The 23,802-nt window shown below is 34.6% G+C and overlaps 2 protein-coding genes across 3 annotated transcripts in view; both read right to left on the reverse strand.

Moving 5' to 3' along the window:
• The window catches only part of LOC148876485 (putative ubiquitin-conjugating enzyme E2 16), a 36,086-nt gene continuing 12,284 nt past the window's right edge, over positions 1–23,802 (reverse strand). The window contains exons 2-7 of one of the 2 annotated variants that reach the window (XM_088966976.1): positions 4,427–4,493; positions 4,182–4,285; positions 3,935–4,037; positions 3,786–3,849; positions 528–616; positions 1–440 (exon numbers count right to left, since the gene is read on the reverse strand). In XM_088966976.1, coding sequence (XP_088823102.1) covers positions 345–440; positions 528–616; positions 3,786–3,849; positions 3,935–4,037; positions 4,182–4,285; positions 4,427–4,456 — 486 coding nt within the window. In that variant the 5' untranslated portion in view covers positions 4,457–4,493 and the 3' untranslated portion in view covers positions 1–344. Of the gene's footprint in view, positions 441–527; positions 617–3,785; positions 3,850–3,934; positions 4,038–4,181; positions 4,286–4,426; positions 4,792–23,802 lie in introns of those variants that run through there. The other variant, XM_088966974.1, reaches the window with a different exon arrangement.
• D2HGDH (FAD-linked oxidases family protein) overlaps positions 18,268–23,802 on the reverse strand; it is an 88,122-nt gene continuing 82,587 nt past the window's right edge. Inside the window, exons 11-15 of the mRNA XM_088966973.1 lie at positions 22,751–22,859; positions 19,563–19,668; positions 19,254–19,339; positions 19,039–19,164; positions 18,268–18,661 (exon numbers count right to left, since the gene is read on the reverse strand). Of these exons, the coding sequence (XP_088823099.1) occupies positions 18,563–18,661; positions 19,039–19,164; positions 19,254–19,339; positions 19,563–19,668; positions 22,751–22,859 (526 nt within the window). The 3' untranslated portion in view covers positions 18,268–18,562. The remainder of the gene's footprint in view (positions 18,662–19,038; positions 19,165–19,253; positions 19,340–19,562; positions 19,669–22,750; positions 22,860–23,802) is intronic.

Here is a 23,802-nt window from a genome sequence, read left to right on the forward strand (position 1 = left end):
TGAACATACAAGTAGGAGCTACAATACTCAACACAAATATGGAAGAGACAAAAGATACCCAGAACACCATAAACTTGTTTGTTTATTGTTCCCTTCACGACAGATTAACACCCCCCTCCTCTTCCTTTACAAATTACCAGAAATTACAACTTTACGGCAGCTCTTTGCTCCTTACCCGCGTACTTCTCATGAGGCCGTTGCAAGTGCCTTTTCTTTCACAATTGTTTTTTTTTTAATTCTATTTTTTTTTTCTTCTTCTTTCAGATGAAAATGATACCTATTAGTTTTCTTTATCCGACGATCACCCAACAGGAAGATGTTGTAGTTGTCAAATTATTTAATCATCACACTTTATCATCATGGAACCACCATCTTGTCTCCTTGGGAGATCTACCATTCCTACAGTTTTTCACGTAGCGATCATTATCTGCTGGGCGTTGCTGCAACCAAAACCAAAATCCATCACAAATCAATCTCGACTTAAAATACACTAAGCAATTGCAAATCCTAATGCAGTTCATTCAAACCTTCACGGTTGAGCTTGATAGCATCGAGAGAATGCTAATACAGATTGAACTTACAGTCATCGCTGGAGACCAAGAATCATACAGAATATCTGTTTCAAATAAAGGAGAAAGTGCAATTAATTAACCATACAAATTTCTGAAAAAGGGTAAGCCGTCAATATTAATGCTCAAAGTGGTGTGGGTTGTTTGTGTGCTGAGAGAGAGAGAGAGAGAGAGAGAGAGAGAGAGAGAGATTTTAAATAGCAACAATGGCTATCCTTGATCTGCAAATTGAAGAAAAAAAAAAAGAAAGATTCTTGAAGACAAGCAACGGACTAGAAAATGGTAGGTACTCAATCACTAAATCTTATGATGAAAATGATTCCAATGCTGAAACAAGTCGAGTGAACATACACAAATATATTCAGCCGAGGCAGAACAGTTAACAGTCATCCTCAATTGAGCAGTATTGACCAGAAAATTATATCCTCGCCCCATAATTGCAAGTTTCAACTAGATAAAACCTTGCTACATTGCAAGAGAACCTCATTCCAAACAACTTCAATTAAAAGTAAACTAAAACAAAAAAGAACCTAGTCAACCTTCAACAGCTAGACTCACTAAGAGTGAACAGACAGGGGAGAGGTATAGGATTGGTGCAAAGAAGCACTAGACTAGTTCTTACCTAAAAGGTCACCAATGAGATGAAGACACTTGAATTATCCACAAATGAAAGAGAACCCCTTTTATCTTTTTGATGGGGAGTGGGATAGGGAGAAAATTGTGCCAATATCGTGACGTTCACCCAGATTCACATTCATTATCACAATTTTTAGTCTATATGATACACTAGATTAGATTTTGAAACTTCTAATCATCATAGACAATGACGTATAAAGAAGTCTTCCCGTATAAACAGTGATCTTTGCAACACATTCCTTTTGTTACTTTTTTGTTTTGAGGGGGAAATTTTGAGTGTCTCATGGAAACTCCTTTGCAACTGTGTACTAACAATTATTCATCTCAGATTAACATTCCATTCAGAATGTTTTTTGTTCCATTTCCGAATACAGTGTTGCACTTATAATTTATCACAAATAAGGATGCAACTTGGGTCACTTGGATTGGATATAAAGCCAGCTGTAGCCAAGGCCCAACCACAAGAATCAAATCTCAGTCAAGGACTAGTCCAACTCAAAGATAAACCTGACTTTGTGAGCCCTAGAACAACCCAATCTAGGCTTTAACACAACTTCAGTAGGGTTCCTCAGGCCCAGTTGGGTTGATCTGGATCTAGTTGGACCGTAGTGGCTTGGCTGGTCTGATTTCAGGTTGCTGTCAGAATAACAAAGAGAGAAATACTACAGTGGCAGGTTTTCCCCTAAAATAATCAACTTAAAGTATATGAAGACATCAAAAAATTAAAAAGTTTGCACATATATACTGCTTTAGTGCTTCATGTACATAGATTTCGTACTACATATAGATTAGTACATTGGACTATTGACTTACCCCAATCCCAACCTACTCAGGTCAAAGCCCTCACCTTCTAGGCTCAACAGCAAACTATATTAGCCCTTAAACCCCGGTGGAACCCATGAAAAAATTCAAGTTGCACAATTGAACCTGTCCAAGTTACTACCCTACTCAATTCACAAATCTTATCATGACAAAACCTGATAATTTCCCAAGTTCACCAAAAGCAGAACATTATATTGAAATCTATCATTTCCATGAATACAATACATCCAAGTTTTTTATTTTCATTTTTTATCTTCATTTTTCTACAAGATTAATTATCCAGGAGTACCTCTCAATCAAATTAGATTCAACTTTTAGCAAATCTTCAGGTTATCTCTCAATAAAAGAAACTACATACTTATCTTGGTTGAATCAGCTGATAACTAATTCACTTTGATTCATCCACTTACCTGATTCAAGCATAAGAGAGGATCTCCTTAGGGATCAAAATTACAAGGGTAGTCCATTCTCCCAATGCCTTTATCTTAGCAACATCAAATCTTCTTTGAAGAATAATAAAAATACCATGAACTTCTGAGACTTTAGAGAAGGTCAGTGTTTTAAAAGTGCAAGGGCCACTGTTCATCAAAAAATTAAAAGAAAAAAAAATGAAAGGGTCATTTTACGCCTGAGGTGTGAGGTGGAAGGCAAGGCATGCGCCTTTCTGAAGCAAGGAAAAAATGCAAAAAATAGTAAAAAGTTCAAAAGAACCCCAAAAAAAATAAATAAATGACAAGAAATTCAAAAAAAATGCAAAATGTTAAATATAATATTAATTAACAAATATAAACTTAAATTTTAAAATAAATGTTTTGAAAAACCTATTTTCTCAAATTAAAATACATAAAGCATAACATGTAAAACATATTTAAATGAAAATTCAAATAGCCAATGTGATGTTAAACATTATGCATTCTTGATTATATGAGCCCCCTTTGTACCAAGCCTCTTGAGGCAAGCCCAAACAAATCCAGAATCCCTATAAAAAAGTTTTTATAACTTTAAGTGTCTTTTAAAAATATCTTTTATTAGGATAAATGAATGAGCAGCATTAGCAAATTCCAAAGAGAAACCATCTCAACATATGAAATGGTTCTAATGTTGACTGTATCAATTTTGATTTAATTAACAGTAACCAATTTAACTGATTATGACAGCATGAATACAGTTGAGGTTTATCTCCATTCCCTTCCACTTTATATGTGACACATTTTGATATTAAATTGTGAACCTTAAAAAGGACTGACAATCATAATGGGAATTGTGCTATTAATTCTTTGCAGGACCTTTTTCTTTTCTCGTTTACTTAAAACTTGGATATCTGCAGAATAATAAAAAAACACCAGTAATAACAACTTAACTGTACAATGGATAATGGGTATGCAACAAACTTCTGAAGCGCTGAGGAATAGGGCAACTAACAGCATATCACGGACAAACTCAAAGATGGAAAAAAAAAAAAAAAACAGTCGGCATCAGCACAATTATAAAAAATGACCCATTCAAAGCACAAATTGTCCCGTTACCATATAAAATATAAGCCAAATAATATTCAAGGAAGTCTGAAAAAAAAAAAAAAGATAGAAAGAAAAGTATATACTCATTATGTGTATCTTTGAGAATGAAGCAATAGACCAAGCACAAAACCAAAAACGAAGCTTCGAAGCATCAAAGATTTTAGAGAAGCCAGACTGAGTAAATAACAAGTCAGCATAAATATGATCGGATGTGGAAGCAAACAAAATCCCCAAAAGTTACCTAGACATATATGTCCGTTGCTATAAATGTGTGGATGCAGAGGAGCAGGATGGAGAAAAATAACCTATCCGACCAAAGAAAAAGTATAAAAATTAAGAAAATCACATAAAAAAATACCCACAAAAATATCAAAGTTGATCGATATCCACCTGCGGTGCTTCCATAGGGTAATGCTCGGGAAAATCAACTTGGAGCTGGTAAGTTTCGTTAGCATAAAGAGTTCCCGCGGCTCCATTAACTTCGATAACCCACCTTTGAATCAGCAAAAACAAGGATTTTAAGACTCAAAATCAAGGAAAGAGCGAAAAAACAAATCGACTAATCTAGGAATCATTGAACAAATAAAGCAAAATTAACAAAGTAAGAAATAGAGAGTACAATAACCCTAACCCTAACCTTTGGAGATTATCGGTGACTTTGTGTTTGAACCCTGAGGGAGGATTAGCCTGCCATTCAACGAGTTCCTTCTGGAGCCGGTTGCAAGCGATCTTGCTCAAAGCCTAATCAGGAATTCAACATAATTGTCAAAAAAAAAAAAATAAGATACATATGTGATGAAGAACACATAGATTCAGAAAACGAAAATTAAAGCGAGATCACGGCACGAGAAGAACATCGATAAGAGTAGAAGGCCGTAGAACCTTGCGAGAAGCGGCGGAGGAGCTGGTCATGCTTCTTCGACAAGGCGAAAATTGATGAGGGTTGACGAGAACAGAGAGAGAGAGAGAGAACCGTCCTCGCGTATTGCTTTTGTCCTCTTCAGTCTTCTTTTATTTTATGTCTGACAAACTAATTTACATAAATGCCCCTGATTATTTTCTAGATATTCTGGCACTGAATTACGTTGCTGCACCAATGGTCATAGGAGGCATTAATCAATGACTAAAACACTTTTATATTCTTGATAACGCAGTGGGATTTGGTGGATCCCGCATCTTTTTCTTGCCCCCTACTGACATTTACATAAATTGCATGCATCTACCCTTCTGTAATGTCAGGTTCCCTCAACTTTTGCTGCCCTGTGCTTTCATATTTCAACACCACCCATACATACTTCAACACCTACAAAGATTTGGGGCTGTTTGGCAATCTATTTTATATAAATCTTTTAATAATTTAGTAGATAAAAAAAAATATATTGAATTTTTGAAGTCTTATCTTTAAAGATTAAAACTGTTTAATTTATATTGCAGTCTATAGAATTATTAAAAATATTTAAAAGATTATTTTTGGTGCAAAAAGATTAAAAACTTTATTTAAAGCTTTTTCGAATTTTAACATTTTCAATATTTTCATAAGTTCGTGTTCGAGACTTTCAATCTATGCAAATAACCAAACAATAAATAACCATTTTTTTGGTCTTTTAAACTTCCGACTAACTAAAAGCTACACCAAAAATATACTGAGGTGGGCAAAAACTCTCTTTTTTCATGCACACATAAAGCCCAGCAGAGAAAGAATTATGGAACATGAGGATATATTTAAGTTGAGAGTGATGATTAACAATTAAAACTAAGACCTTAGTTATTCTAAAGATTAAATACCACTTAGCTACATCGGTTTCAAATTTTTCATTTAAATGGAGGGAAATTTTTTAAGCTAAACTATTGGAGTTATATCTTCACTCCTTTTATGATGAAATTTTTATTTTTTGGAAAAGTATGGGCAGGCCCAATACAGATTTCTAATTTCCACTGCAGAGCTATAAACATCTAAAATGTTAACAACCCACACTTTATGCACCAATGCCCGGCCTATGAATTGGCATCAATTCCAAGCTGACACCTACCCCAACAGTACTTTGGGTCTACAAATTCTGGCCATTGGCTGAACCATCATTCTCCCTTTATTTTTTTCGTGCAATTTACATCAAAAGAAATAGGAAAAAAACTTGTTCTATAAAGATGGTAAGATTAGTAACTGAAATATTTTAGCAAGAAAATATTTTAGGGACTATCTCCCATGTTCAATACTATGGGTATTACTAGTTGGGACCTGGGAGTTGTGCTATGCACAGCTGTTTTGTATTTCAGCTTTTTTGCAATTTTTAGTATTTTCTATATTTCCTTTTTTCTTGTGTTTTATTCTTCTTGTTTGTTGTATTCTTTGTAGTTCTTCTTTTATGTATTTTCCTCTTTTTTGTTGTATTTTTTGCAAGTTTCTCTTTTTTATTTTTAGTTTTTTGTCTTTTCCTATTCTTTTTTTTTTTTTTGTATTTTTTCCAAGTTCTTAACTTTTCTTTAATTTCAACTTTTGTTGAATTTTATCAATTTCCTGCAGTTTCTATTTTGTTTTTCCATATTCTATTAAATTTCCTATATTTTCACAATAATATCAATATTTTATAAATAAAATACCAAGTAAGATTTGGTACCAATAAATGAAGACTGAGTGGACAGGTTCTTTGGTTTGTTATAGCAAGATTTGGGATCAAACCCCGCTTCAACTAGGGTATGTAGGATGGGCTACCCCATGGTCTCATAAAATGATACAACGGCACTTTAGATTTTTGAAATGTTTAAATCGGCACACAATCATGGTAGTATTTTTAAGGGAATGGAGTGTCCCAATCTAAGGTAAGAAGGTAGCTCTCTAATATAAATGAAAGTAGGACCTAAGTATTACTGCCCCTTGGTATTACAGGGTAGCTTACACTAGAGATCTGATACGAGGTAGCTCTCTAATATAAATGAAAGTTGAAGGACCTAAGTATTATTGCCTCAGTACACTAATTTACTCTTTCTTTTGGGTATTGATAAAGATTTGATTCAATTTTTCTTATCAAAAGACACAATCTAGACACTAAAACATGAAGGGAAGTGATTCATACAAGAGAGGGCAATTATAACTTTTCTGTGTTTGGTAATTGGCTATAGGACAAGGGGTAAACCTCCCCAAACTCCTAGCTAAGTGAAGAGGGGACTCAATCCCAAGTCTCTACTCCAATCAGCTAGAGATTTTACCAGCAAGCTAGTTAGCACCTTTTAACTAGTGGAACAATAGGACAAATGGATTGGACATTAGAGGGGGCCATCAATGCAAAGGTGGGCCATTTCATTTTCATTACATTAAGGCCTATTCATTTTTTACTTGGTGAACGTGAAAAACAAACATGGGAAAAGCAGTCAATGAAAACCACATTAGAGGGGCCGTTTCATTTACTTGTGTTTATTTTTCGGGTAGGTAAATTATACAATAATTCTTTTATCCATAAAATGCATTGTTAGAATGAATAAAATTGTTTCAACACATCTTATCAAATTTTCCACTAAATGAAAAAGTTATTCACTGGGAGATGGGTATCACTTCCATGGGTCCTACATGAATGTGAAAAACAAACATGGAAAAGTGATCAATGGAAACTTCCTATTGACCAACTTTCTCCATTCAGAATCCAAAAAATGAAGAGAGCCAAAGGACTAGTTCAGTTTTACTAACCGAGTAATGCAAACCCACATTATGGGTCTATGGCTTCCATGTCCAAACCATTGGTAGTGAATGTGACTCAAGAAACAGGACCTTTCCCAATGCCTTCCTTGGCTCTGTCTCCTTTTGCTATCAACGACCAGACCTCTTCTAAGTCTTCTCTCTCAATACTCTTAACTCTTAGCGCACCTGTTACTGTTAGCCCAAGCTACTAAAACTTCTGAGCTGGAGCATTTTGTATTTAACGGTAAAACAGTTAGGCTTCCTAATGTTTTAGTCTTTGCATCTTTTAATTTCTTATAATTTAGTATCCAAAAATTATATATATTAGAGAGAGAAAATTGATTAAGAATTTTAGCTCCATTTCTACTGATACCGACTGAGGTGACAATGAGAATGAAGAGAGGTAAATAAAAATAAAATAAAATAAAAAAACTCGAAAATTTGATCTCTAGATTTGGGTGTATCATATGTTATTGTTGTGGCAAAATTTATGATGCATTCTAAGGAAATTAGTGCAACAAAATTCAAAGGTAAACAATCACTGACATGTTACATTTACATCTTTAACATGGTTAAAGTCTTTAATGTCAAGTAACTTTGTGAAACATAAAATACTCATTATAAAATGTGAAAAATGAATGTACCATATGACATCTTTAATGCGAAATATTATAAAAATTTCCGATATACAATCACTAATAACGTATAACGTAGGCTGTTGACAATAATGATTATTTTAGTGGATGAACCAGTTGGTTAGACCGTCCAACATGCTGTCTGCAAGCTTAGGTTTTCTTGAAATGTGAAAAGTGAATACCATTAAGCATTTTTTTTGGGGTGAAAATTAAGCATAGTTGGTGTGGCCCAAAAAATTATTCCAACTAATCTTGAACAGGTAGATTGAAATTCAATAGAAGATAAGACCCCAACCCAATGAAGGGGTATAAATCTGATCATCACATGAACAGCTCTAGTCACCACAAATCAAAATGTGGAAAATCCATAGCATCTCTCGTGCCATACATATACAGATGTTCAACATTGGTCCACTGGTCAAAATGTGTGGACAAAATTGATTAATTGATTTCAAACCATTTTGTTGAACCAGTGCATCACTGACCCGGACAGCTAACTTGGATCCCAGATTTTTTATGATTGAACCACCAAACCCACTGGCCACTACCCAACCAAGTACTTTGCCTATTGTCGGTCCGCAACCGGTTCGACGGCTTTTTAAACAAAGGTTAGTTAGAGCCTCCGGTTGACAATTACCACATGACAAGATGAGAAGAGGGCGAGGAATGATGATGGATCCAGCCAACCTAACTCATGGAAGAAACCATTTTGAGGGTGATCTAACTTCATTGCCACGTGGAGCATACTTATTGATGGTTGACAAAGATCTACTCAGCCAAGTGACATTGACTATTTGTCAGTAGGGGTGTCAATTAGATTGGATTTTCAGTCCAATGTGAGTCCGTTATAAATGTACCAGGTCGAATCCAATCCAATAAATATTTTGGATTATTTTGAGCCAGTCCAATTTAGTGTCTAGACTGTCCAATTTATTTTAATTTATATTGGTTTTAACCCAAATCTGATCCATTGATACATATATTCTTATCTTTTATCAATGAATCAAATATTATCACTATCCAATATAAATTCATTATGGATGGACCGGGTTCAATCCAATCCAATAAATGCTTTGGACCATTAAATCTTGGGTGGTCCAATTCAATGTCTTGTTGTTTCATCTAATCCATCCAAATTGACTTTAGTTTAGACAGGATCCAATCCAAAACCAGTCCATTGACACCCCTATTTGTCAATATTGTCACCCCACCCCATCCTCCAAACCCAACCCAAATAAACATTTTAATTTCATTTCATCTCTGAAGGACCCTTTAATTTGTCAGTTTGACCAAAACTGAATTGGCTGAGCTGAAAATTTTATTGCTTTGTCTTCCGATGAATGAATAAATATTTGAGTAGATCATGGTTTTTTGTTGCCTACCATCAATTTAAATGTTTTACTATTTTATTTACTAAAAGACAGAACAAGTCATTCAGTTTAGCAACTTCAACTATTATGAAGAATTGAAGACCCCAAGCCTTCATTTATTCACCAGTAATTTGTTGTCAAGGGCAGACGTAGACAATAAATCAGTTTGACAAAGGACTCCACGCCCGTGTTGACAGACTTGGGCCTGTAGCTTGGTTGAATGGGCCGATTGTTAACAATCCTGAGAATCTGGTGACAACAACATCAACGCTGGAGCTTCTTTTGCTACTGTTTCTTCCTTCAGTTTCTCTGCAGCAAAGTAGGCCAGCGGAAAATTCCTCCTGGTGGCCCAATCCATTTTCTTGTGGGACAAATTACAAACAGTTGCAATGCAAAATGTGGTAGGCAGAAAAGAATAAGGCCTAGGGGCTGGGGAGAGAACCTCTCTGCTTCATGCGTGATGTTAATTTGTCACGTCTCCACCAATTCCATCTTATCCGTCTTGATTCATTAAAAAAGAAAAAAGAAAAAGGAAAAAGAAAAATCGGGGGACCAACTTTCTGCCATTTGACTTGCTTATTCTCTTCATTCCTACGTATGCATTTTGAACCCAGCTGGTGAATATGTTCTCCATACGCAAGGAGGGTCCATATAGACTGATAAGCAAAGAGTCATAGTGCATTTTCTGTTTAGACAAGTGCTCGGTGGGAATTAGTTCCTTAGCTTTAGGGTCTCAACAGGTTCATTTCCAACCTGCAAACTTTATATTTTACACCACCTTAAATAGAAAAAAGAAGGAAACGGAGTACAGAATAGCAACAAAACAAAAAAGGTTTAGAAAAAACAAAGAAACAAATCTTAATTTTTTTTTTCAAAGATTTGATGTTAAGTATATAATATTGATATGTAACAATGGAATCCATATCTCAATTCCCAAATTAGAGAAATGAAATCTCATGAATTAAGTTCAATCAATTCTCCTTCTTAGTCGTTTTCTTCGTCTCAATTGCAAACCAGTTTAGTCTTAAGGAACCATTCAACCTAAAAGCTTAAATTATTAGATGAGGTCTCTAGATGCGTTTTTATTCTCTAACATGCTCCTTTATGTAAAAGTTGATCAGGCATAGACAAATATAAATCCATCTGTACCTTTATGTTGAAACTTAATTAATTATAATAGGGCGAGATAATGAGAATCAAACACTAGATCACTTGGTTCAAATAAACTTTGATGATCGATACATCTCAAATAACCATTTTAACCTAAAAACTTAAACCATTAAATGAGATCCCTGAATAATTTTTTATTCTCCAACACTTGTATTCTCTAACCAGGCAAGAGGGTGTGTATATGACTATTATGCACAAATGGAGAAGAGCATCAACGTTGTTGCTATTATCATAATTTATTCCTTAATTACTTTACAAATATTAGAATATGCGTGCCTCTTTTCTTCTAAAAATTTCAAAGCATAAGTGGCATCCAAGAGGGAGACGATGAGGAAGAGTTATTCGTTTTGGATTGCTTATACTTTTTCTTAGCTGTGATGCTTGGACCCATCTCATGTGGCAAACTTGAATTGATTGCATATGAGGGATGCAATGCAATTTCACGTATTAAAACTCACGTATTCCTGCTGCTTTATAGCCTGATGCTGATGCGCTTAACTCTCAAGTCAGCACCGAGCGGGATATCAAATCAGAATATATATGCTGCTGCGTGGGTTCAAATCTAACATGATGAAATGATTGAATAAAATTATGTATGTGTTTGGTATACTTCCGTACGCTTGTACTTGATTTATTTTCAAAATAAGAAAAGTATTTAATAAACTGCTTATAGACTACATTAGTGGAACAGTGAATAAATGCTCAACCATTGAAGTGAAGGTATAAATTAGGCTGACCCATCCAAAAACTAGCCATTGGGTGGGGGGTTACATAAATACCTTCCTAACAGCTATATAAGGGGTTATTTATGTATTCTACTTATGGAGGGGAGAAAAATGACATAAATACCCTCTAACACCTATATAACAACTAGTTTAGGGGGACTTTTTAGGTAAAGTTATAAATAACTTTACAATGATCAAAATACCCCTCCCAAACAACTAAAAAATAGCTAATTTTTAGGGTATTTTGGACAATTGAATTATGTTCAACTCCTATAAATAGCCTTATCCTCCACCAATCTCATCACACCAATTCAACAATTGTCTTAATCTCTTCTCTCTCTTTCTCTCTCTCTCTCTCTCTCTCTCTCTCATGCTCATACATTCTCTACAATCTGAGTAATTCTAATTGGCTGATTATCTGATTCTCCAATTATCAAGTTTCAACTTAATTGAAGTTTTAACAAGAAGAAAGCTTGCTCAACCAGCTCAAGTATCTCAATTTGGGAGGCTTGGATGTTGAAAGGCTTTAACCATTGAAATCAAGTTGGGATTCTGAACTGACAATCCAAGTAAGTTCAATTAAATTAATTTTTATCTTTTTAGAATTAAAAAAAAATGCCAGCTCTTCCCAAAACCGATTCCCCAACATGTTCACTGTTGATGATATTCAATCACATCATGTTAGTGTTAGTACTAATGCTATTGATATTGATGGAAGTGGAACTTTCACCCTTGGTACTAATGCTAGGAGAAAGAAAAAGATTGCCTCTAAGTTGAGTAGCCCGGTTTGGAAAATTTTTAAAGTAGAGAATATTAAGGGGAAGGGAAAAAGAGTAATTTGCCAAAAATGTATAAAAAACTTTAGCTTGTAGCAAGGGGGGTATGGGTCATTTGATCAGGCATTTGCTCACACATGAGAAGGAATAAGAAGAAGAAGAAGGGAGAGAAACAACACAAACACAAATTGGGAGGGGGAGTTTTGATACATTTAAATATTCACAAGAAAAAATGAGACAAGAATTAGCAAAGTATATTGTGCATGTAGAACAATCATTTATATTAGTTGAAGATACTAAACTTGAAAAATGGTTGTATAATTCTGTAAATCCACAATATAAAAAAGTTTCTAGGAATACTATTAGATTGGATGCTTTAAAAAACTTTAATCCATATAAACAAAATTTAATTTATTTTTTATCAAATCTTAATTCTAAAGTTGCAATTGCTTATGATATTTGGACATCTAAATTTAACATAAGTTATATTTGTGTTGCCGTTCATTTTATTGATGAAAATTGGCTTTTAAATAAAAGAATTTTAAGTTTTACTAGGCTTGAATGGAAACACAATGGCCCAATTATTGATGCAAGTATTTTAAATACTTTACATGCTTATGGAATAGAAAATAAATTATTTTCTATTATTTTCGATAATGCTAGCAATAATGATTCTGTAATAAATATTTTAAATTTTCAATTAAAACCATGTTTAAATGGTAAATTATTTCATAGTAGATGTGTATGTCACATCTTAAATTTATGTATTCAAGATGCCTTGAATATTATTTTTACTCATATTTCTAAAATTAGAAATTGTATTATATATATATATATATATATATATATATATATATATATATATATATATATATATATATATATATATATATTAAAAGTTCAGGAGCAAAAAAGCAAGAATTTAAATATTTATCTCAAAATTATGGTTTAAAATATAAACATTTTATATTAGATGTAAAACATAGGTGGAATTCTACTTATGCTATGTTAGAAAATTGTATTTCTCATAAACAAATTCTTACTAATTTTTATAATGCAAAAAATGTCTAATAAAAGTATATTTGAGGAAGACTAGAAATGAGGATTTGTATAAGAGATTTTTTTAAACATTTTTATGATGCAACTAATGAATTATCAGGTATTTATTATCCAACTAGTTGTAATTTACCTTATCAATTAATAGTAATTAGTGATAGTTTTATCAAAATATAGAAATAATCCACAATTTAAATGTATTGTTGAAATAATAGAAAATAAATTTAAAATAATATTGGGAGAACATTTCTCCCCTTTATTGTTTAGCTACAATATTAGACCCTAGGATTAGGAAAGATGGTTAAAATATTTTATTTTAAACATATTGTGAAAATATGAATATTGAAATTAGAAATAAAAAGGAAGAAATTAATAATTTGTTATTTGAAATGTACAGTTTATATGAATATGAAACAATAGGAAATATTCCTACAACTTGTACAACATCTTCTACTTCTGATCTTGAGCCCAGTAGTAGAAGAGAAAAGCTTTTTTATTTAATAAGTAGAAGGTAAAAATCTGTTACTTCTACAACAAGTTCATTTACTAAACTTAATTATTATTTACAAGCAAATTTTTCTAGTTTAGGTGAGGGAACAAATAATTTTGATATTATTAGCCTGGTGGAGTGAACATTCGAAAAATTATCCAGTTCTCACCGCCATGGCATGTGATCTACTAACCCCTCCGGTATCTATAGTTCCATCGAAGTCTTGTTTTAGTGCAGGTACCATGGTACTTGATGACAAGAGAAGTTGCATGAACAATAAAAGTATAGAGATGTGCATTTGCTTTAAGGATTGGCTAGATGCAGAAGATAGATTACAAGACAAAGGAGGGCATAATACAACACTGAATATTTCACTTGAAGCAGATGATGAAAGTCATGATTCATGAAATTGACTAGTTGTATAGAATTTTTATTTTTTTCAAATTATTGTAAATTTTTTTAATTTTATTTAATTTATTTGCTATTTTTCAATTTTTTAACAATGTAATTTTGTATTTTCAATTTGTAACTATATTGTATTTTTTATATTTTATTAATTTATTCCATTTTCATATTTCATTCATCCAAGTATCTAATGATTCAATCATTCTATTTGTAATTTGTATCATTCAAATTTAAATGAAATAAAATTCCTATTTTTCTTTCAATTTGTTATTCCATCATTCTTATTTGATTAAGTATTTTTTTCATTTGTGTTAGATAACTTAGATTTCTCATTTCTTAATTTTTCAAATACTTCCCAAAGTTCAAAGGAAAGTTAAATATTTTAGTTTTACACTTTTACTTAAAAGAGAAATCAAATTAAAAAAAAAAAGAAAAAAAAATCAATCTAGTCCAATTCGGCCTAGGCCCAAGGCCCACCCTGTGGCCTAGCCCGGCACAGCTTACAACTCGACCCACGGCATGGCACGAGCCTGCATGGGCTTGGGCCATGGGCCATGGGACATGCCGGGCCGACCCCCAAAATTTTCACCAGGAAGGGTAGTACGACCCTTTACATTGGAGGAAGTGTTAAAATAAAGTTTCACCCAATAATTGGTTTACACATAAATTAAAACCCACTTTTGTGAATACCAATGCGTATAGATAATATGATAGAAAAAATGTTGATTTGGCAATGACATGATGGCGTTTTAATAAATGCCTATCATGAAATGCCCACATAACAAAACACACACTATATAGACTATATGATGATGTGATTGGAATAATTTGAGTTTAGTACACCTCAAAATTCATAATGCCATAAATAAGTGTTAGTGGGAACTTTCCCAATTCACCGGAGGATGCTATTTATAGGGAGTGGGTGGGATAAATACATTTGTGGAATTAATTTCTCAATTCTGAGTTAAAAAGGCCTATTTTATTCAAGTCTAGCTCAGTCTTCAGTGTCAGGTACGTTGGCCCCTTTCGTTGTTCAGATAAAATTGGTGGGTTCAGCCCAGTCTCAAGAGAAACTGGTTGACATGTTGCACCAGTCCATATTCTAGAACTATGATATGAATTTAAGCCAATTTCAAATACATTATATTAATTCGACTGTTCTAAAATGCATCATATTTGTTGCAATCAACCTGTAAATAAGGATTCGTTGAGGCTATGTTTGGTTTGAAAGAAAAGATAGAAAAAGAAAGAAAAATTAAGATAAAAAATTAATTCAAGAATTATAAAGATTTCCCTATCTTTTCTTACATTTTTCCAAACCAAACATAACCTTAACGATTGATCTAGATGCCTCTACTCTCAGACTCATATCATCATTAGCTTTCTTCTTATTCTATTTTGCTCTTTCTGTAATTTTGTGGCACCCATTAATATAGACCAATGAATTGGAGTGAAGCTTATTTTATAATACAGCTTTTCGAGGATCATGGATGAAGTCATTAAAGCATTTGCATTAGGTGAGTGGGTGGGTAGGTTGGGTTGGGTCCCCCATACTGAGGTCGGTGGGGGTTCCTTATTCCTTTTAAACCTTTATAGATTATAGATAAATTTGTACATTTATAGATATATCATATTATAATAATTTAGCGTTTCTTTTTGTTGTTTTATGGCTTAATCTTTTTTAGAATTAAAAATTCAATAAAAAGAGAAGGTACCATAGGGAGTGAATCCCCATTTAGAGAATTACAGGCTAAGCAGCCAAGGAGCCACTCTATTGGATCTGTCATAGGGATGAAAACAGATGAGGTTGGATTCGAATGTCTGAATCCAATTCGATAATATAAATATCAGATTCGATTAGATCTTAGATCTTATATCTTATAAATATTGATTAGATCTTATATCAGATTCGATTAGATCTTATATCTTATAAATATTCGATTAGATCTTATATCTTAATAAGGATGCCAGATATTTAAATTTAGTTTGATTAGATTTAATTTTTAAAAATTTAATAATAATTCGTTAAAAGAAAAAAATATAAAATTTTATATAAAAAAAATACAAACATTTTCTCAACTATTTTAATCATATATATGTCTTTTTATAAAAAAATAAATAATATAAAAATTACAAAATACAATATAAACATATAAATAAATAAATAATACACACGCAGAGGATATCCGAATCGATCCAATCCAATTTTAATAAGATTCTATTATCTGATCTCATTCGATCCGAACCGAAAATCCCAAAGGGAATATTCGAATCCAACAAAATAAAATCAAATTTAAAAATCCATTTGCACCCCTAATCTGCCATATATGAAATTTGGGGCCTTATTGCCTGTTTAAGCCTTTAGGGGACAGATGAAAGCAGAGGCCCACTCAACATAAGAAGCTGGGCCAGCCTGTCTTTTCAATAATTTTAGTATTAAAATAATCTAGTTTAACAGACTATTCCATAATTTCCATTTGAAAGAAAAAAAAAAAAAAGAAAAAACAATTACATTTTGCTGAAACATGATTAACAAACAAATAGAACGATTGATACCTGACTTTATTTTTGAGTTTTATATTTATATCGGTGTGCTAGCTACGTATGGTGGGGGAGGTTGTTGAGGACAGACCCACTTGTAATAAATCAATAATAATTGAGAGTTGTTGGGGGGTACGCGTGCAATCAATCGTTGGGCAGAAGAAAGCTAAAGACCGACCTTGTCATGCTCATGCTTGCTGCCCAACCCACATGCAAATGCACAGGACTCAGGCCTTACCAGAAGATGTTAGGTCATGTCGTCGTAAGAGATTAGGTTTGCCGATTGGATGGAACAAGCTGGAATTCTCCCTATTTATAATGTTATTGTCATTCTCCATGTTGGAACGTAGCGAGTCTTTCCCATCCACACATTTTGCTGTGAAAAAGGAAAATACAAAGGAAATCCAATGCTACTTAACAAACAGCAGAAGAAGAGTAAACTTCAAGGTTACCGGTTTGAAGTTTGCAATGGAGAATAACTTTGAGCTTTGTCCTTAAAAAGTGCTAACTACTTACCGGTTTAAACCTTCCACTACTAATCAAGATCGATTAAACAGGAGGATCCTGATTCCTGAATGATAAAAGTTTAAGTAGTCTTGGTTCTTTGAAATCATGGACAGAGAAGCACGTCTCAAACCTCTCGTTTGTGTCAAAGAATGTGAAACCTACAAACATCTCTTTACTGGGAGATTTTGATTTGAGGGTAAGGGCGCCTAAATGTGATAAAAAAATTGGGCCCAGGTTGGACCACCACATGGACTAGTGGGAAGACAACAAATGGCCGAGTTGAAGACCACCATGTAGTCAAGGGCCCCAGTGAGATGAGACACGTGGCAAATGCTGGCCGAACTCCGATCAACCGTCAAGGTTGGTGTAACCGCCTCCCAATCTACTTGTCCCACCTTCGGCGGACTACGTTACTTGCATTTCGGTCCTAATGGTTCGATCGGGTGGAGACCACTCCATGGCATGGCACCTATATAAGGACACACCACCCAAGGTGAGATATCTTATGGGCACTCTTACTACCAGAACCCTCTTGGCTCATTTGCTCTTTTAAACTCTTAAGCCTGTACCGCTAAGCTCAGCTTAGTCGAATAGGGATCCACCTCAAAGCCTCTGACTATATACGTAGAATTCAGATCAATATCTAACAGTATTGGCCAATGGATCCCCAAGGAGGTGGGAGTTAATGCCTGAACTCACATTTGAAAAGGGCCAGTGGGGCTTTTAATATTTATTATTTAATCATGCACCGACAGGGTCATCAGTATTGCTTCTAAAGAGTAAAGATAGATCCACGTTTGGAACTTACGTAGACCGTGACTTCTAAAGAATGTAAAAAGGGTACGCCAAGGGTTCCGCAATCTGCACCATTCCAATCAAGTTTAGTAAGAAGTGGAGACTGGAGAACGGTTACGAAGAGAGACTATCAAAGATTGCCAGAGTTTCCCTTGTTGGGATCTCAATGAGTGCAACAACCTGAGTAATTCAAAGTCTGAGTATGACGATCTATTTAAGTTGGGTGAGGTACTGAGGTGACTGGAGTCTGGGTCTGACGTTTCATGGATATGTCTGGGAAAACTGCTTAGGTCCATCATCCATGTCTGGGACTCGACCTTATTTAATCTTCCAGTGTAATATTATGGGTTTCAACTTACTAAAAAATTACGTCAAGTAAAGGCTTCGAGAGTTGTTCTAACAAAATGAAATGGCGGAAAAAGAATGTAAAAAGCCTCTAAAAAGGTTTGAACCATGGGATCTGTTTTTGTGTTTTAGATTTTTTTTTTGAAAGCCTTTTTCTGTGTGGTGATTAATTCCACGGATTTCTAAACTACAAGGATAAAACCGACTTTGCTTGGCACCTCACAGATGAGAAAACTCCTTTTTAGGAAAAAATCCACTTGCGATTGGTTCCAAGTCATTCAAATGTTGTACAATTCAACTCAGTGATGGAAGGAAAATGTTTTCCTCCTCTTGAGTATTTACAACATTTATTCTCAAATTTTGTGTAACAAAAAAAACTTTACTCATAGCATTCTCGGCATCCTCCCCATGTTTTGGAACGACCAGGTCAGCCACAAACACTGATCTATCAGAAACATATGTGTATACATCTGCTATGATATTGTGGTTGCTCTTTGGTTGGGTAACCAGTTTCAGGGATCAAGTTCCAGGCATCAGGCCTCTGGATAAAGGATGTTGTGTGGAAGAACCTTGTAAGGGTTTAAAATCCCATTAGGGTCCAGTAACTTCTTGATCGAAGCCATTACTTGCACCTACAAAAAGACCAGATATGGTTCAGACTAAGACATCTCTCTGGAGCACTAAACATTCTTTCTGAAATATGCCTGACAAGTGAAAAAAAGAAACAGAATGGCCTTGTATATATGTGCACGAATTTTGTTCCAGTGAGAGGTCCCTCACATGTGAGGCTTTTACCTGATATGAGTCACATCTGTCACCAAACCAATGACTAAAAATCCACTTCGTTTGAAGGGCACATGGGAAATTTTATTTAATCACAAACCGTTAGTATTGATAATACCAAAAAACACCATTAATCTCTTATGTGCACAGGCCTGGGCACAACCGTTATTTCTTCACAAAAAATGGTTAAACTTACGGCACAAGGATCTGTAGTACAAGTACTTACAGTTTGGGGTGACTTGCTGTAATGAATTTCATTAGCTTTCATCAGTCCTAGGCCATGCTCTGCACTGATGCTTCCACGGTGTTTAGATGTCCATTCATAGACAAAGGGCTCAATTTTTGCTAAAACCTACATTTTTCAATATAAAATTAAGGAGCTCAGGAGAAGATATTCAAGGGCACAGAAGATTCTTTCAAAATGTAGGAGAAGGAAATTACAGAATCATCATAATTAGGTCTTGAGATATTCAGGTGCAAGTTACCATCTCCAAGGTGGCCATATCCTAATACTTTTTCTGACTGACCTGCAATTTCCAAAATCTGACTGAAAATGTAATGCGATTTTGTTCTGTTTTCTGACAGCTATTTCCATGATAATAAAGCTACCATGTTAAGCTATACTTTAGAAGGAAAACATTGTATCCACATTTAAAAACTTTCATTAATTAGGAAATGATGATGATATATTCCTAACAACAATAGCTGTAAAACTATATGCACAATATTGTAGGTACGACTATCAATTACCAAGTCGTAATCGCATTTCCTCAACAATACTGTACATCTTTTCGATGGGCAATGATAAATCATACTTGTAGACAGCCCCTGCTTTCACCAATGCTTCTGATAAACCCTGTGACCATATAGAAGAGTCTTGTTTAGGAATTTGTTTCAAGATCATAACAAACATAATCCTATGCTTTGCTCATCCTCCCAAAATTAGACTATATCAATTATACCATGTCATAAAAGGCGAATTTCATATTGTCATATGCAATACCAAGAAGACATTAATTTCTATGACATGGCAACCGTTAGAGAGTGTATGCCCTTAGCTCCAATCAGAATGGTGTACCTTATGACATTTAATATAAATGAATAAACTACATATTTGATTCATGTTATTATGGTGTGTTTCTGTGTAATACCCTTAAACTGGACACTTATGAGACTCGTGTTAATTTAGAATCTTCATAGCCATTGGATAGATCTGGGGAGATTTATCCTGCCAAGGCTGAAACTGATGTGCCACCAAGTTGGTTGGAGTAGTTTGTCTCAGCTGCCAGGGTGAGACCTGAGGTACATGCAGTGCGGGTTTTCTTGAAACCCTGAACCGGACCAGAATTCCAGTATTGCCCTGGACCTTGGAGATAGATGGGCAAAACTGGAATGTTACACTTGACCCCTAGACTCGATTATGATACTGCACTAGGTGTTGGATTGGACTGCCTTTGATATGCCAATCAGTGAGATCCTTAGAGGGAGTCAAAACCTAGGTATGTTGGGACAGTCCGAGAATTTATCTGAGTGGGTGATCATAGTGACAGGATCAGCCCCTTTGTCGGACAAAGTGAATGATCGAGGATGCACTCTCTCTGATGGAAACCAAAGCTGCTAGCAACCGATTTCAACCGTTGAAATTTGTTTTGCAAAATATATATATATATATATATATATATATATATTATGGTTTCAAATTGTTTGCAAAATGTTTTAATTCCCGGGATCCATGTGAGTAGAGAGTGCGGCACTGTTCCTTGCAGCCAAGGGAGAGGTCCTCTCTTGTTGGGTAGTGTTTGATCATTATGGGCTGAGAGGTTAAGTGTAAAACCATTAAGGGTAATACCTGATGGGCTAATCTTGCATATACCCACAGTCCTTGGGTTTTTATAAGGTGGCTTGACCTAGGGACCATTTAGTGTAAATGTTGGGCCCATTAAGAGCCCATGGTGATGGACTCAGGGGTTCACTGTTTCCTATAGTGAATTCGGCCAGGCCCTGTAACAGAGGCTGGCTGAGCCCATGTGGCTGATGCGTAGATCAATGTTTGGGTCCCATGCCATACAAGGATACCCAACTGGGCAGTAGTTTGGAGGATAAGTGAGCACATGGACTTAATGGGCCTAAAGCCCAATTGGAACTGGTTTAATATGATTAATTAAAGAGTGGCGGTTCTGGGATTTAAATCAGCAGATAGGATAAGGGATTGTCCCTATCCACTCAGAGAGTCCAAATCCAAATAGAGATTTGGATCAGGAAACTCCTAATCAGATTAGGAGGGCTAATCTTTATCTACAGATAAGATAAGGGATTGTCCTTATCTCTTTAAGAGAGTCCAGATCCAAATACAAGAATTGGATTAAGAAACTCCTAATGGGATTAGGAGAACATCTCTTTAAGGCTATAAATAGAGGAGAAGGGTGAACCCCAGTTGACCCAATCAGATTACTGATACAAGAGAAAAGACAACTGTAGTTGGACTGGTGCCATTTTCTGCTCTTGCCTTCTCCTGTTGCTGCCGCCATTGCCAGTTCGATCTCCACCTGTAGGAGCGATCAAGAAAGGTTCTTGATATCAGTTTTTCAAAAACTGATATGATGTCGTGCTCACTCGCCCTCCATCGGATTCTTGGTGAAGAATCAGGTTCTTGCTGAAGAACCACCCTACTGATTCTGCTCCACCCTATGTTGTGTCATCTTCAGTGGGAGCAGTCTTTGGTGATCTCCTTGGGCGTGAACACCTTCATTGAGAGTTACCACTACTCTATATCAAGTATATCCCTCTCCTACCTTTTGGTTTCAGATCTGGTCTGGTTTAGGGTTCAAGATTGACCATTGAAAATGTAGTTTTCCAAAATAGGGAATGTGATTCCCACATGGGAAAGAGATAATTTTTTTTTTAAATTTCGCCCAACCTACCTGCAGGGTTCGGCCATCCATATGATGGATCTCTCATCCCTTCAGTGCAACATTCAATGTTTGTGAATTCTTCTAGTTGTTTGGATGCTTGATTGCATACACATGTGTTTGACACCACAAATATAAACAAGAAAGTATTAAGTGGTTTGGATAATATAATAAGTGTAATAATACTTGAATTCAGATCATAATATCACATAAGCATTGAATTTGCTATTTAGCTACCTAGTGCTAGTCCAAGTTATCTAGGATCCTGGGGAGTGTGGACTGGATGTGGACCTAAGCTTTGGTATTTTAGCATGAAGTGACCAGTCTTTGGCTTTCCATGCTTTTTATCTGATTGAATTTAGGATAAAGTTTAATGAATGCATTTAACATTGAATTTAGGGCAAGATTAAATTTCTAATTATAAAAAGTAATGGGTGCACCTTATATGAGATAACAGAAAGACATGTTTGAGCTATACAACAATATAATATATAAGATACAATTAAATTTAAATCTTATATATATATATATATATATATATATATATCAAAATTTATAAGACAAATTAATACATTTTTTGTTTTGGAAAATTAAAAAAGATGTTTTGTCCTCCCTGATCAAATGTTAATATATTAGAAACTTCAAAATCTTGTCAAATCAACCAAGGTAAACTAAAGGGGAATAATAATGATCATATCATCCCCATCCTATTATTTAATAAATAAACCCTCATCATACTGCTAAGTATCCTAAAAAATTTATGCAGATTTCTTTACCAAAGACTATTCTCACTATCTCCTTAATTAGTTCATTCAGTTTCAAGATGCATTTTCATGTCCTTTGATTTGACTAGAACAATATTCTTTCATGGCTTTAATACAATATAAGGTATGCGAATGGTGAAATTAGAAAACACAAACAAAGTGTAACGATTTGATCAGTGGGCGGGTCCTAATAGCAATGCAGATCTCCAATAGTACCAAAATAATTTTAAGTTCTTGAGAAAATCTAAGGAATTTATAAGAGAACCTCCCGGATACGCCAAAACGAGGATGCTTGGTTTATGTCTTGTGCAACAACACCATCAGCTATCAAACCACCTTCCATGGACCTAAGTAGGAATGCCTCAAGCTTCTCTCTAGAACAATCAATATAAACAGAAGCATTTCAGCAATCAGAATTTCTCATGAAACATCCATTCTTTTTTGTGATTTATCAATTGAATGCATGTTCTAATAATAGTTCAACTAAAAAATTTATCTTTGTCAACTATAACTGCTCAAGGGAAATAACAATTAGATAAAACATTTAGATAGGTTAATTACCATCTACATAAAATTGCTCAATACAGATGCCACATGATAAGAGTACAAAACTACACTAGTGATATGAAAAATTCAAACCCATAAATGGAGTTCTATCCATGAAGTCATGTTTACTGAGAGATCAATTTATTGATAAAATGAAGAAATTTAAAAGGTTATTGGTACAGGGGCCTTGTATCATCATCATCATCATCATCTAAGCTTTGTCCCATTCATATGGGTCAGCTACATGAATCCTGTTTTGCTATTCCATTCTATTCAGTGTCATGCCCATTGTTAACTATGGACCTAATATCTAAATAGAAACTAAACCCAATTCTTCAAAATTTCCTCTTCCATATTGCTGACCTCCTTTTATTGGCTTCTCTGGGTTCACTTGGGTTTCATATCTGTTGGTGAGGGCATGAAAGGTATTTTTTGCCTGTGCTAGTATTTTCCTTCACCATGTTTCATATAAATTGGACAGTTCTGAACTTGCACATAGTATTATAGAACTGACAAAACTAAATTAGATGCAACACAAGAGGAAATTCATAGCACATAAAAGAATAGATATAAACCTGTTGAAGGAGATCTATTGTTCTGTTATTTGCTTTTGGCATAGGATAGAACCGAGATGAAAGAGCATTACTTACTTTACTCCATCTATTTAAAATAAGAAGGGATCCCTAAGCAACTTGGAATTTCATTCAAGATAATCAAACCAAAGATGATGTGGACCAAAGCTTTAACTACAAAGTATTTATAATATAGGAT

Source organism: Nelumbo lutea, chromosome 1 (assembly GCF_056320005.1).
Source record: "Nelumbo lutea isolate HS-2025 chromosome 1, American lotus-T2T, whole genome shotgun sequence".
Lineage (NCBI taxonomy): Eukaryota > Viridiplantae > Streptophyta > Magnoliopsida > Proteales > Nelumbonaceae > Nelumbo > Nelumbo lutea.